General features: G+C 45.2%; 2 protein-coding genes across 2 annotated transcripts; both read left to right on the top strand.

The window, feature by feature from the left end:
* The first annotated feature begins 1271 nt into the window (after positions 1-1271).
* Positions 1272-2675, top strand: opn4.1 (opsin 4.1). Its single transcript, XM_085388495.1, has one exon. It carries the CDS (start codon positions 1272-1274, stop codon positions 2673-2675), a length of 1404 nt encoding a protein of 467 aa, XP_085244621.1.
* A 2178-nt stretch (positions 2676-4853) lies between these two features.
* Positions 4854-11228, top strand: LOC146647306 (protein disulfide-isomerase tmx3a-like). Its single transcript, XM_085388496.1, has 16 exons — positions 4854-4887; positions 5426-5474; positions 5560-5602; positions 6302-6425; positions 6528-6573; positions 6781-6861; positions 6960-7059; positions 7153-7230; positions 8177-8243; positions 9495-9593; positions 9837-9894; positions 10261-10314; positions 10418-10474; positions 10547-10676; positions 10752-10820; positions 10914-11228. The coding sequence occupies exons 1-16, from the start codon at positions 4854-4856 to the stop codon at positions 11091-11093; spliced, it is 1269 nt and encodes a 422-aa protein (XP_085244622.1). The 3' UTR covers positions 11094-11228.
* The last annotated feature ends 3570 nt before the right edge of the window (positions 11229-14798 follow it).

Genomic DNA, 14798 nt, shown 5'->3' with positions numbered 1-14798 from the left:
GCATGTAGATGTTACTGCAGAGCTGCTTCAGTGACAGACTGCTGCATCCTCGATGCATGAAGGAGCGTTTCCGCTTGTGTGAAATTAAAGGATTTTTCTATTCTTACCTCACTGGTCCCTCTTATTACCACCATTATTGACTCTTTTCTCGGTACTGGGACTGCTCCTCCATTATTGAAAGTTCACTTCCTGTGTCTGCCGGTTTTCCTCAGATGACACTCAGCTGTATATTTCCTCCAAACCCAGTTTCAGCCTTCCACCCATCCCCCTCTGTGACTGCCTCATGGAGGTTAAATCATGGCTCTCCTCCTATTTTCTCAAACTCTGTAGTAATAAAACTAAAGTTTGTCAGCACAGCTTCCACTCTAACCATATCCCACAGGTTTTCCATTGATAGTGGCAGCTCCTCCAACCTGCCCTCTCCTCAGGTGTCGTTCCACTTTCTGCTTCAGAATAATGCTGTCATACGTATCCCTAACCTGGGCAATCCCTGCTTGTGTGAGTCACTCCACGTTGCCGTTCCCTCTCATTCTCGTGGGTCTTCATCTGCCGTTCACCCGATTGTTCCCTCTGCCCGTCTCACCACTATGGGGAAGAGTCCCATCTGTTTAAACTGGCTCACCCTCTCTGACATTGACTCCAGTATTGTTGTCCAATGCTGGTTTTTACTACTTGTCTTTTATGCTTGGTATGGTTGGGTTTAGTAGGGCGCCAACAAATAAAATGTATTGAGATACTGAGATTATGACGTCTCGCTGTGACACTGCACAGATCTCTCCTCTTCATGGTTGTGTCTTTGAGCCATTTCAGTGGAAGAACAAACTGACCTCTGAGCTCTGAACGCTGAAAAACAAAACCATCCGTTTTCCCCTCTGTCCTTGACTAATGGCATGACTTAATGATTTAGCTCATTTCTAGGACTTGGACAGGAAACACTGTGACCTATAAACGAACATCTGACTGTGTTTTCACTAAAAGCTCATTAACCTCAGAAACGGCCCACATTAACCTGCAGCAATCAGGTCATATCTGATCCAGATGTTTACTTCTTCTCCGAGTGCAGAGAGTTAATGGATCGGTCAACTCGATAATGCGCCGCCATCCATCGATCAGGCCAACATAAAGAGCCGCAGCCTGACCGAGCCGGCACGCAGAGCCAACTAAGAGAGCTCGAGCCCACATCCAACCGATCCGGTTAGCGTTCAGCATCATCCGACGGAAATCCTGTTAACGCCACACGGACGTCCTGCCGGCATCCGGCTGCCATCGCAATGAGTCACATCCACTCGAGCAGGAAGTCAGCTCTGTGCCCTCTGGGTGGAAACTGCACTGAGCACCATCACCAGGTTAGGATGTCTAAACTGCTCCACCTGCCTGACCACGCCCCTACACAGAGTGCTCACGCCCAGTCTCACCTGTTTCCTACCGTGGATGTCCCGGACCACGCCCACTACATCATTGGCTCAGTCATCCTGTTGGTAGGGGTAACAGGCATGCTGGGAAACGCTCTGGTCATCTACGTGTTCTGTCGCAGTCGGACGCTGAGGTCGCCCAGCAACCTGCTAGTGGTTAACTTGGCGGCCGCCGACTTCCTGATGTCCTTGACACAGTCTCCAGTCTTCTTTGTGGCCAGCCTGCATCGCTGCTGGGTGTTTGGGGAGCTGGCCTGCGAGCTGTACGCCTTCTGCGGTGCTCTCTTTGGCATCACCTCCATGATAACGCTGACGGCAATTGCGGTGGACCGTTGCCTGGCTATCACGCGTCCTCTGGCGATGCTGGGTGGGGTGAGTCATCAGAGAGTGTTGGTGGTGGTGGCAGTTGTGTGGCTGTACTCTCTGGGCTGGAGTCTGCCGCCGTTCTTCGGGTGGAGCGCCTACGTCCCTGAAGGCCTGCAGACATCCTGCAGCTGGGACTACATGAGCTTTACAGCTGCTGTACGCACTTACACCCTCCTGCTGTTCTCCTTCGTCTTCTTCATCCCGCTCGCTGTCATTGCTGCGTGCTACTTTGCCATTTTCCGGGCAGTGCAGCAGGCGGGGCGGGAAATAGAGCAGCTGAACTGTGGCGAGGTCAACAAGGCATATGAGCGTCTGCGCAGCGAGTGGCGAATGGCTAAGGTGGCTCTGGGAGTAATCCTGCTCTTCATCGTTTCCTGGTCGCCATACTCTGTGGTTGCTCTCACCGCCACCGCTGGCTACGCACACCTGCTGACTCCATACATGAACTCGGTGCCAGCTGTCATCGCCAAGGCCTCTGCCATCCACAACCCCATTATCTATGCCATCACACACCCAAAGTACCGCGCTGCCATTGGTCACTATGTCCCTTTTCTTCGCAGCGTGCTACGGCTGCAGGAGAAGGACCTGCGCTCCTCTTTCAGCTCAAGCGCCACTTCGTCTCGCTGTACCACTTTTACCAGCTCGCCAAAAGGTCGACTTAATGCCGGCGTCAGGACCAATGGCCACCAGGCTCAGAACCGCCTATCCTCAGTGTCTGACAGCAAGTCGTGCTGGATGGAGAGCGATGCTGACGGCTCGAGCAGAAGATCAGAGAGGCAGGCGTTCTCAGAGGTCACCGCTAACCCCTTGGACTCCGTCACACCGAGGCAGCACGTGGGCCACACCGACGCCAGTTCATGTGACGGTGCCGTGCTCGAGGCCAAACTTCCTCTGTGATGCTGCTCTCGTGGTTCTGCTCTTACTGGTCAAAGGTTTTGATCAGATGGAGAGACGAAATGAGATCAGGGAGTGATGCAGGCCTTTGATGGTGATGACATCACTGTGTTACTCACGGTTACGCAGCTGATTGGAAACTTGAGCTTCATGTGAATATTGATTGATTTTCCTGTGATCGATTCGGTTTTCTGATTAATTTGTCAGTAAAGTTCAGTTCAAGCTAAATTTCTTCAGGTTTTTTTTTTTACCACAGAAACATGATGATGTGTGAGGCGTGATTGAAATTTGAAATCTGCAGCAGTGTTTGAGCATCAACATCTCCGAAACTTCTAAAGATCAAACCCTGAAATGTTAAAAAAGCCGGATTGTTGTTTTTTACCTTCAAATGAACCAGGATGTGTAATGCTCCAAATTATATGCAAAAATAAAAAATGAAAGCCGCCCTGTAAAGTCTCATTATTAAGCACACACTGGTAAAGAATCAACTAGTGACAATTTGTGGATGCTATATAAATTAATTTCACAGTACTGTAAAGCATGTAGAAACTCTTTAACATGGGATCTTGAGTCAGGACATTAAGAACATGCACCACTGGGTGCGATCTTTCGTAAACATAAAGTTTCATTTCATCTATATGCTGATGATTGCCAGCTTTATTTTCCTTTCAGTCGTTCTGATAGCTCCCAAATTAGACTCCTGCTTGATTGCCTTAGTGATGTTAAGTCATGGATGGCTCAAAGCTTTTTAAATTTTAATGAACGTAAAATGGAAGTAATTCTGTTCGGCCCGAATCGTTCCTCTGATATCCCTGATGTTGACCTTGCTGCTCTGACCCCTCACCTGAAGAGCTCGATTACCAATCTTGGGTTAAAAATCGACTCTGCACTTACTCTTGATGGCCACGTGAATGCGGTGGTGAAATCATCATTCTATCATCTCAGGCGTCTGTCGAAGGTTAAACCTTTTCTTTCAAGGCGTGACTTGGAGACTGGTATCCACGCTTTTATCACCTCACGCTTGGATTATTGCAACTCCCTTTTAATAGGGGTTGGACTGGGCACTCTGACACGCCTGCAACTAGTCCAGAATGCTGCGGCACGGTTTTTATCTGGTAGAAGGACATTTGAGCACATTACTCTGGTTCTGGCCTCCCTGCACTGGCTTCCAATTGAATTTAGGATTCATTTTAAAGTTCTTTTATTGGTTTTTAAATCTTTAAATGGTCTGGCACCTGCGTATCTGTCTGATTTGCTGAAGCCCTATGTCCCCACTCGTTCGCTCCGGTCAGCTGAGCAGCTGTTGCTCTCAGTCCCCAAATCAGAGTTGAAACTGAGAGGAGACCGAGCGTTCTCTATCATGGGTCCTGAGCTAATCTTCCTCTTCACATTAGGCGATCGACATCAGTGATGGTGTTTAAATCCAGATTGAAAACGCATTTTTATTCACTGGCTTTTGATTCAGTGGTTGACTGACTTGTATTTTATTGTTTTCACTATGTTTATTATTTTATCGTATTTATTATTCTTATGGTATCTATTATGTTTCTGTTGTTCAGCACTTTGGTCGGCCTTGTGTATTTTTAAAGTGCTATATAAATAAACGATGATGGTGATGATGTTATTTTCATTTGACGTTCATGCTGCACCACAAAAACAAAAATATCAGCAGATGGTTGCATTCAAATCACTGTAGTCCAATCATCTTCTTGCCCACCTTCTTTGAGCCAATTAGCCTCCACTCTGTGTGGTTTAAATCTGTGTGACTGTCATTAGTGCAGCCCACCTGCTCCCCACCTCACAGACGCCTCAGAGCTCTGTTTGAGCCTCGATCGATCGATCGATCTATCTATCTATCTATCTATCTATCTATCGATCTATCTAGATCGATAGATAGATCGATAGATAGATAGATAGATAGATTCTTCTTCATCACTTCCTTTTCTCCAAATCTCTTTCCTCTTCTGTCCTTCTTTCCTGTCTCCCTCTGGTGCAGTGGTGCCCCCTGCTGGTCTCCCCTGGCCTCCTGCAGCTTTAATGTCAGCTGTGCATTTGTTGTTGATGTGAAGCAGCTGTGAATAAAGTTTGAGTGGATTGAATGCAGCCTGCTAATCTGTAAGATTAGCAGTGTGTTCTGTGTTAGCAGATTAGTTCTGTGCTGTTAATCCAGTTTCAGCCATTATGGCGGACAGGAGGACCACAGTCCTGCTCTCAGGTACGTCCAAACTTTCTTCCTCTTTATCGTAGCTTCAGAGTGTGAGGAAAGGGCAGCTCGAGACTCGAGAACCTACAGATGGATTACAGTCAGATTACTGAGCTGTTAATCTGAAAACAGTCTGAATCTGTTTCTGGTTTCAGCTGAAATCAATTCAATTTTATTGATCTATATAGCTCCAAATCATAACAGCAGTCGCCTCAAGGTGCTTTATATTGTAAGGTAGACCCTACAATAACACATACAGTCCATTTTTAAGAATCAGCTTCCCCCTGAGCCGGCCCCAAATCATCTGATCACAGATTGATGTTTGTGAGATTAAACTTTAATCTGAAAGTTTTAATTGGAGGTATTGATACTCCACGTCTGATGGAGTCATGTGACTCAATGTATCAGGTGAACGAAGGCCTGAAGTATCAGAGCATGATCAGTGGGATCGGGGTCAAATGGCCTGGAGACTAAGTTAATGGACCTTTGTGTGTGTGTGTGTGTGTGTGTGTGTGTGTGTGTGTGTGTGTGTGTGTGTGTGTGTGGTCAGTGCTGCTGTTTGCGTCTGCGGCGGCGTTCGTGGAGGAGCTCGATGATTCGTGAGTTCAAACTGAATGTTGAATTTAACTGACTTTAGGTTGATGATCAGTAATCACTAATCAGGCTGATTGATCGTCTTTTCAGCTTCATGGAGACAAAAGGAGACGATGAAATCTGGCTCATCAAGGTACAGATGAGTTTACTCTGTGTAATGTGTGTACTTATTTTTATTTGTACTTATTAATAATAATACTAAACACTACGTGTCTGCAGCAGCAACACAGAATGCAGCAGCGTTAAAACACAACCGAACAAGAAGAACCAAGAACACGAAAAGCACTGCATGGTCTCGGCGGGGTGGGGGGTGATCAATGATCACTGATTAAGAGGTTGTACAGATTGGTAATTGTTTGCCCAGGGTAAAAAAAAATATGATTAGGATCAAGAACAAAGACTTAATCCAAGTTCAGTTCAAAGACAGTAGAAATCTGAGGCCACCTGAGCATACCTGCAGATTAAGTAACTGAGGGGAAACAGATGCAAGCTGAACAAGTCTGAGGATGGAGCCGAGCGGTACTCCACGTGATAAAGAACACGTCCGCACTGACTCTGTTTGATAAAAGCACAAAAAACACAGGTGACGTTCCACCTGCATCACAGTCGGGTCCAATCAGAGCAGAGCGATTACCTGATCCTACAGTCGGGTCCAATCAGAGCAGAGCGATTTTGCTTTGAAAGCAGAGAGAAATCTGATATTGGACGTTAGTAACATCCTCTGAGACTGTATTGCGGTTCATTTCAGAGTACTTGTCATGCAATTGTGTATCTTCTGAGTACTTCTTGAGTGTTTCTGAGTGTCGTCTGCCCCTGTCGTGTCTCGCTGCAGTTTTACACCCCCTGGTGTACGTTCTGTAAACAACTGGATCCGGTTTGGCATCAGATTGGATCAGAATATAGGAGTCTCGGCTCTCCGGTCCACGTCGGCAAATCAGATGCAACTGCCAACACCGGTCAGTCACTGTAAAAATTAAAGCACTGATTTACCAGCAAATTGTTGTCTGTGACTGTCAAAATAAAAGCCCAGAGGTCAGATGTGTTCTCTCTGTCTGAAGGTTTGGCCAAAGAGTTTCGCGTCAGAACGTATCCAGCCATCCTTATGTAAGTCCTCACTGTGACGTCACACACACATCAGATCCACTGACTGAAACCGCAGCTCCAAACACCACAAGGTGTTTCATTTTACACCATCAGATGCACCTCAGTCAGGTGGTATAACAGGCAGAGATACACCATGGTCAGGTGTGACAGGTGTGACAGTGATGCAGGCATGCTGCAGATCTTTAACCAGCTGTTTCCTGTTTCCAGGTTAAAGAAGAATATAAAATATAATTATTCAGGCGTGAGAACCAAAGATGGAATAATGGACTTTGCTAATCGGATTGCTGGGTGAGTTTAGACAGCCGACACAAAATAAGGGAAAATGATGTTTAACATGACGGTGATGTCACAATGATATCACATTGGGAATCTGTCTTATTGCTCAGGCCGCTGGTTCGATCACTTAGTAGTGTGCAGCTCTTCCAGCACGCCATGAGCCGCCATGATGTCATGTTTGTTTATGTAGGAGCCACGTCACCGCTAAAGGTACACACACACACACACACACACACACACACACACACACACACACACACACACACACACACACACACACAACTGACCTGTGGTGTGTTTCAGGGAAACTACACGTCAGTCGCTGAGCAGCTGATTGTCCACACTTACTTCTTCTCAACCAGCAGAGACGTCCTACCGAAGGTCAGAAAACTCTTTCGTCTGTTGGTCAAACGTGTCCATCACCTGATCGAGCTGACCTTATCCACATGCTGAGACAAAACTTTTTAAAACACTTTAAAAATCCCCCCTATGTCCACAAGGTTTCAAAATGTGGTGGACATCCAGCAGCAGGTGTAATATTTTCCTGGAACGTCAGTGTGTTCCTTTAAAAAGACACGTTTATACTCATCATTCCCACCCTGGAGGAACATGTCTGCGTCCAAGTCTGTAGATAATCTGAGTCTGTAGATAATACGGAGCCCCGCAAGGGACATGGGAGAAAAAAAAATTACAATGAACTTTTGCGAGAGCTCTCAAAACTAACTCTAATAATCTGAGTCCGTAGATAATCTGTGTCCGTAGATAATCTGTGTCCGTAGATAATCTGTGTCCGTAGATAATCTGTGGATAATCTGCGTCTGTAGATAATCTGTGTCTGTAGATAATCTGTGTCTGTAGATAATCTGCGTCTGTAGATAATCTGTGTCTGTAGATAATACGGAGCCCCGCAAGGGACATGGGAGAAAAAAAAATTACAATGAACTTTTGCGAGAGCTCTCAAAACTAACTCTAATAATCTGAGTCCGTAGATAATCTGTGTCCGTAGATAATCTGTGTCCGTAGATAATCTGTGTCCGTAGATAATCTGTGTCCGTAGATAATCTGCGTCTGTAGATAATCTGCGTCTTTAGATAATCTGTGTCTGTAGATAATCTGCGTCTTTAGATAATCTGCGTCCGTAGATAATCTGTGTCTGTAGATAATCTGCGTCCGTAGATAATCTGCGTCCGTAGATAATCTGCGTCCGTAGATAATCTGTGTCCGTAGATAATCTGTGTCCGTAGATAATCTGTGTCTGTAGATAATCTGTGTCTTTATCTGTAGATAATCTGCGTCCGAGTCTGTAGATAATCTGTCTTTATTTCAGGCGGTGTCTCTGTCCACTCTGCCTGCTGTGGTGGTATTTAAAGATGGGACTTACTTCACCTACAGCGGTGAGTTAATTTTGATGAACGGGCCAACAGAACTCTTTCTCGTGGAATATTAAATAACAGCAAAAAAGCTACAGCTCTGCACAAATGTCTTCAGCCACCAAAACTTGTTTTTACAAAAAAAATTGAAAATCGTGTTGTACAGCTACAACACAGTAACTTCACACAATAAAGTCAAAGGAGCTTGCAAAGAAAAGCGTCTGGACTTCTTTAAGTTGCTTGAAGACGTTTCACCTCTCATCCGAGAAGCTTCTTCAGTTCTAAGGTCAAATGGTGGAGAGTCCCAGATTTAAACCCAGTGGGAGTTTCCCCCCAAAGAGGGACAAAAGGACCCCCTGATGATCCTCTACCTGATCACATGAGCCGGGGTGTGGGTCACAATCAGCCAGGGTGAGAGGTGAAACGTCTTCAAGCAACTCAAAGAAGTCCAGACGCTTTTCTTTCCAAGCTCCTTAGACTACGATGACCTGGATGACTGAGAACCTTCACAGACATACTTCACACATTAAAACATACATGGTCCTGCACACACTTTAGCTCTGAACTGTAAATATTAACTATAAAAACAATGCAATTTTAAAATGAAGACAGCAAAGGGAAACAAGAATTGTTTAGTCAGTCCTGCCTGCTGAGTTCTGGACCAGATAGATAAAATAACACCAATATTTAATATTGTTGATGAGGGAACCGATATAACCTCCTCAGAGAAGCTATCAGGACCACAAACAAGAAGCTCAGTTTACCAGGACTGAGAACGAAGAAGTCTGAAGATCCATTAAAGTGTTCACTCAGGTTTAACAGAAATACAGCTGAGCATCACCAGCGTAGCAGAGCTGTGTCAGTGCTGAATCTCACTGTGCACCCAGCTGAAGGACACTGACTGATAGTAGGGAGAATCTGTAGGAGGAGTAATGTCAGCAGGAAGAAGTGCAGGTGTGTGACAATGAGATCCATCATGGAAGTCAGGTTAAACTAGGCTAAAAGGATCCAGGCTTGAACTTTGAACTGATCACAGTCATTGGAAGTTGTGGCAGTAAAAGCAGACTGAGGAATCCTTTGAAATAAGATGTCTCACATCTTGTGTGGTTGATGTGGTTAGTAACTCCGTCATGTGCACATGGAGCTTTGTGGTTTGTATCTGCTGTCAGCTCTTCTGAGAAAACGCTTCTGTTACAAATCAGACTGACATGGGGAATTCATGCATTTGCTGTGTGCATTTCACCTGACTTAAACAAGCTGCTTACTGTCTTTCAGAGGAACGTGACGGGGACCTGAAGTTGTGGATTAACAGAGAACGATTCCCAAACTTCTCCCAGATCGACAGCTACACTCTGTATGCCATGGGAGAGACAGGTACCACAGAACACCTGAGTGCACTGTGATGTCATCAGGTACCTTTAGCCAAAGCACTGAACAACTTTGACTTTGGAAACAGACCCATCTGTTCATGGAGTTTCCTGTCAGGGAGACGTTCACCTGAACAATAATGAAACTGGAAGCAGGCGGGTCTGTTTGGGACAAAGCACTGAAATGCCTGGATTTCACTCACTGGTTGCTGATTGGCTCAGGTGCAGTGACTCCGCCTCTGTCCTGCAGGTAAGCTGGTGCTGTTGGCGTTGGTGGAGGAGAAGCACCTGTGTGAAGAAAGTCACAGGTAACCCCATCTGCTCTCTCTCTGTTCCCTCTGTGCAATATTCTGGTGGTTGTGCAGTTACTGTCCCATCCTTAGTGACCATAGCCCCTCCACCCTTATTTATTTATGATTTTATATTATTGTCCTTGTACACACCCCCTCAATGTTTCTGTAACTCATATACCATGAATATAGTGTACTTATATTACTTATATTGTTTTTTTCCTTTGTATGTTGTTTTCTTTACTTTTGCATCTTTGTGGTCTTGCATTCGAATTGTGCTGTGCAAGCAACTGCACAATGATAATAAAAAGTATCTAAGTACTCATCTTCAGGGTAAAATTTACCTGCAACTGTGCTCTGAAGCACTTCCTGTCACCTGTTCAGGTATAAGAGTCTGTTGGAAAGTGTGGCTGCAGAGCACAGAGAGATCTACAGCAGGTCAGACTTTTATTCTGAAAAGTACAGGAAACAGGGCGCGAACTCCGATCTCATTCCCTCTCTACCTTTCTCCGCCCACTCTTGTCTGACCCCGCCCCTTCAGGGAGATGTACTTCGGCTTCATGGCCGGCTCTGATTACATCAGCGGCCTGGTGATGGGGTGAGTTTTCACCTCTGACATCAGCTTCACTCCTCTGATTGGACGCCTCTGACTTGTCATTGTTTTCAACAGTGAGATCATTGTGCCCACATTCATCGTGGTGAATCTGTCCAATGATGGCTACTTCCTGCCCCCTGGCACTGTGCAAACGGAGCAGAACCTGCTGGACTTCCTGGACGGCGTGCTGAACGGCAGCATGCAGGTGAGTCAGGTGAGGCTCACCTCCAGACAGGAAGCAGCTGCTGGATTCTGAACATCTGTCTGCTCTTTGCCTTAGGGTCACGGAGGAAACGGCGCCCTTCAACGAGTCCGACGCCTCGTTTATGATACCAGAGTCACGCTGGCAGTAAGTCACATCATCATCATCATCATCATCATCATCATCATCATCATCCTGCTTCCTGTTTAATCAGTCTGACTGTATGTTTCTCGTACACAGCCCGTCTTCAGCCACGCGCCGCTGCTCGGCTGCTTTCTGGTCGCCTTTCCACTTACCATCGGCGCCTGCTTCTGCTACCTGTGCTTTAAGGCCCGCCCCACTGTGGTCGATGAAGATGGCACGCCACTGTTAGCGCCTCCGCTGGGAGGCCACAAAAAAAGCAAGAAGAAGTCAGACTGATGGCAAGGACTACCGAGAGGACCTGAGACCAATCCAGAATCACGGCCTAGCCGAGGACGTTTTCCTCTGATCTGTGACAACTCGGCCTGAATCCCACAGTCATCGATGGAAAAAGTTCTGTTAGAACAGCTGCAATAAAACAAAAGCAAAGAAAATGTGTTCTATGAAACTTTGTTTCATTCAGAGTGCAAACACAAACCAGCCTGTGTCCCGCTACAACACAGGTACGCACAGGAAGTACTCGGTGTTACAGGTTGGCGGTAAGATGGTGGGCACGTGTGTGTTTGTCGCCTCACCTTTACTCGCCCCGAATGTTGTTTTCTTTTGTTGAACACATCCCCAGAACCAGAAGTCTGACATGCCGACCGAGAAAAGAAGACAAACCTGGTATAGCCTCTTCCACATGTGAACACGACTACACGGAGGTTGCAGGCAGCAGTAGCATCCAGTCCACAGCTCCTGCCTTGAAGCTTAAGAGCCATGACAAAGATCCGACTCTGCTCTTGTTGAGGCTATACAAAAGTTAACTACTAAGGTAGACCGTTTTGATGAACAGCTGAGAGGAACTCAGTTATCGCTAAGCTTTTTGAAATGAATGCTGCCGCAAAAGTAAAATTCAAGCACAGGAGAAAGAAGTATCCGGACTTATCAAGTAAAATGATTTGATGCTGAGGTCGGTTTTATCAGACTGCAGAACTCGAGAACACCAAACTGAGGTTTGTAGCATAAACCTATTCGCTGGAATGTTCAAGACTATTCAACTACACAGCAAAAAGCATTGAACACCGAGCAGGCGAAGTTTCGAGTTTCTCGTGCACGGGAGAGAACCGGACAAACGCCGTTCCTTCGCTTGACCCCAGTCGCTCTCGTCCGCTCCCTCGTAACACTGCTCTTTATTGAGGTCACATGAATATGCATAGGTTCATTAACATATGACGTCTACACACACACAAAGAGTACTGTGTGTGTGTGTGTGTGTGTGTGTGTGTGTGTGTGTGTGTGTGTGTGTGTGTGTGTGTGTGACCCCATAAAGACTTCCCTAAACCTGCTGCTCATCTAAACAAAGGCACTTAGACTTAAACAGATATACGTGTGTTTGCTATACCATATATCAGAAGAGAAGATACGACCTTGCTCATGATCCAGAGGGGTGCGTGATCTATGCCAGAACACTCTGGAGAGGAGTGAACGCACCCCCCTCTTCATGCTACACAGTTGTTACAGACCTCCTAGGATGAGACAAACAATTATATACTTCTAAGCATATACAAATATATATTTCTAGGCATAAATGACAATCCAGCAATACAAATCTGACACAAACATTTCACTCTTCTGATCAGCCAAACGCTTCTCTACAGATAACTGCATGATGTTAAAGTTATTCCATGTCACTACGCTTCCTGTAAACTGTAATAACTTGTGTTTATTTAGCTTCATATCTAAGACAGAGACAGACTCCACCCTGGGCTGGGAAACCTTGAGCTCAGGTGTTAGATCCTCGGTGCTGCAGGTAAAAACATGAAGGAAACATGAGGCTGCCATGTTATATCAGGACGCCCCCTGTATGCAGAGGTGGGTAGTAACGAGTTACATTTACTCCGTTACATTTACTTGAGTAAGTTTTTGAAAAAAATGTACTTTTAAAGTACCTTTTTTGCACGATACTTTTTACTTTTACTTGAGTACATTTATGAAGAAGAAACGGTACTTTTACTCTGCTACATTTGCAAAATTCAACTCGTTACTTTTTTAAAAAAATAATTAGTTTAACACATGTGGCCAGTGACGTTTCTGGTAACTTTTTTACCAATCAGATGTGGCCATGCAGTCACATGACCAGTTTGAAACTGTGGCGGGCAGAGCGGCCCGAGCGTTTCAACGTAGCGGACACTAGTGATGGGATTTCCGGCTCTTTTTAGAGAACCGGCTCTTCAGGTTGTTTTGTTGCTTTAATTAATTAATTAATTATCAGCAACAATATAAAATTATGCACAAAAGGAATTAGTAATGTAAAAAAACATGGTTTTCTTTATGTATGTTTATGTATAAATATTTATGGGGGCCCCTACAGACGAAGCACGTACAAACTGGCTTGCCTCTAGGTAACAAAAGCTCAACACGGCCCCTGGCATCCTGGAGCACTTCCGTTGCGTTTTAGTTTGTATGTGCTTTGTCTCTAGGGGCCACTGTAAATATACTTTTATTTATTCACTCCACATAAAATACACATAAAAAGAATGTAGCCTCGTGGGCAGTGTAGTCCAGCTGTAAGTAAGCTGTTAAGACTCGACTGTACACTGTGTTCGTGTTTCCTCTGAAACAATAAGTTCTGTTGGAGCAGCCTTTCATCACCTCTCTCTGTCTCTCGCTAGCAAAGTGACCCAGACAACAAAGTAAAGCTAGTGTTTGGCTACGAGCCCGACACGAACCCGACGTATCAGCCAGAGGTCCCTTTACTACGGTTCGGCGCCGCGGACCTGATTTATATACGCGCGGAATAGTTTTCTATACGAGATCGCTGCAAAAAGTGCAGCCTTACCTAATGTCCACCTACTGTTACTCATTTATATTAAGGTTTAAACATGTAGTTGGTGTTGGTATGGAGAGTAACCTTCAGTAATAGTAATAAATCACACAGCAATAGTTCATTCATGTAGTTGTAAAAAGCTTGATAATATATGAAGTAATCCAAAGTATTCAGAATAGTTACTCTCATTGAGTAACGTAACAGAATACGTTACAAAATACATTTTGGTTCAAGGTTCAAGGTTCTTTATTTGTCACATGCATAGTTATACAAGTATAACACACAGTGAAATGTAGCCTGACACACTCCTCGACATGTGCAAAAAAATTGGGGGGGGGGGTGTAGAGGAAAAACATTATATATATATATATATATATATATATATATATATATATATATATATATATATATATATATATATATATATATACATACATATAGTATATACACTGGGTGAATGTGCAGTAGTAGCAGCAAGCAGGTGAATTCTGTACATTAATATGAATAGACATCTGACTATTTTACAGGATAGACAATATAAACATATTTAAAATTAAAGGAATTGAAATGTACATTGTGCCTTGGTTTAGTGTCTGGAAGAGTCCTGTCTCAGTCAATTATAGATGATGTGAGAGGGCGGGTGTGTGTGTTTAGGGCACGGATGGCTTGGGGATAGAAGCTCCTCTTGAGTCTCTCTGTCCTTGCCCGGAAGATGCGGAACCTTCTACCAGATTGCAGAAGTTGGAACAGTTTGTTGCCAGGATGGGACGGGTCCTTCAGTATCTGCTCTAGTCCGGCATCTCCTGGTGTAGGTGTCCTGAAGCGGGGGGAGAGCAATCCTGCAGCAGCGTTCTGCTGTACGGATCACTCTCTGGAGAGCTTTTTGGTCCTTCACACAGCTGTTCCCAAACCACGATGTCATGTTCTGTGTGAGGATGCTCTCCACAGCGCCTGTATAGAAAATCCTGAGGATCTTTGGAGAGACCCTGAACTTCCTCAGTTGTCGTAGGTGATACAGGCGCTGCCTAGCCTTTTTGGTCTGGACCTGAATGTGGGCAGCCCATGTCAGGTCTGAGGAGATGTGGACACCAAGATACTTGAAGGACTGCACCCTCTCCACTGGAGCTCCATTGATGATGATGGGCTTGTAGTCTCTGTGCTGACCCCTTCTGAAG

This window comes from Rhamphochromis longiceps, linkage group LG18, assembly GCF_057381845.1.
Source record: "Rhamphochromis longiceps isolate RC_006_pf linkage group LG18, R_longiceps_female_GT1.1, whole genome shotgun sequence".
Classification (NCBI taxonomy): Eukaryota; Metazoa; Chordata; class Actinopteri; order Cichliformes; family Cichlidae; genus Rhamphochromis; species Rhamphochromis longiceps.
The sequence above is the reverse complement of the archived record's forward strand: the minus strand, read 5'-3'. Positions and strand labels throughout refer to the sequence as shown.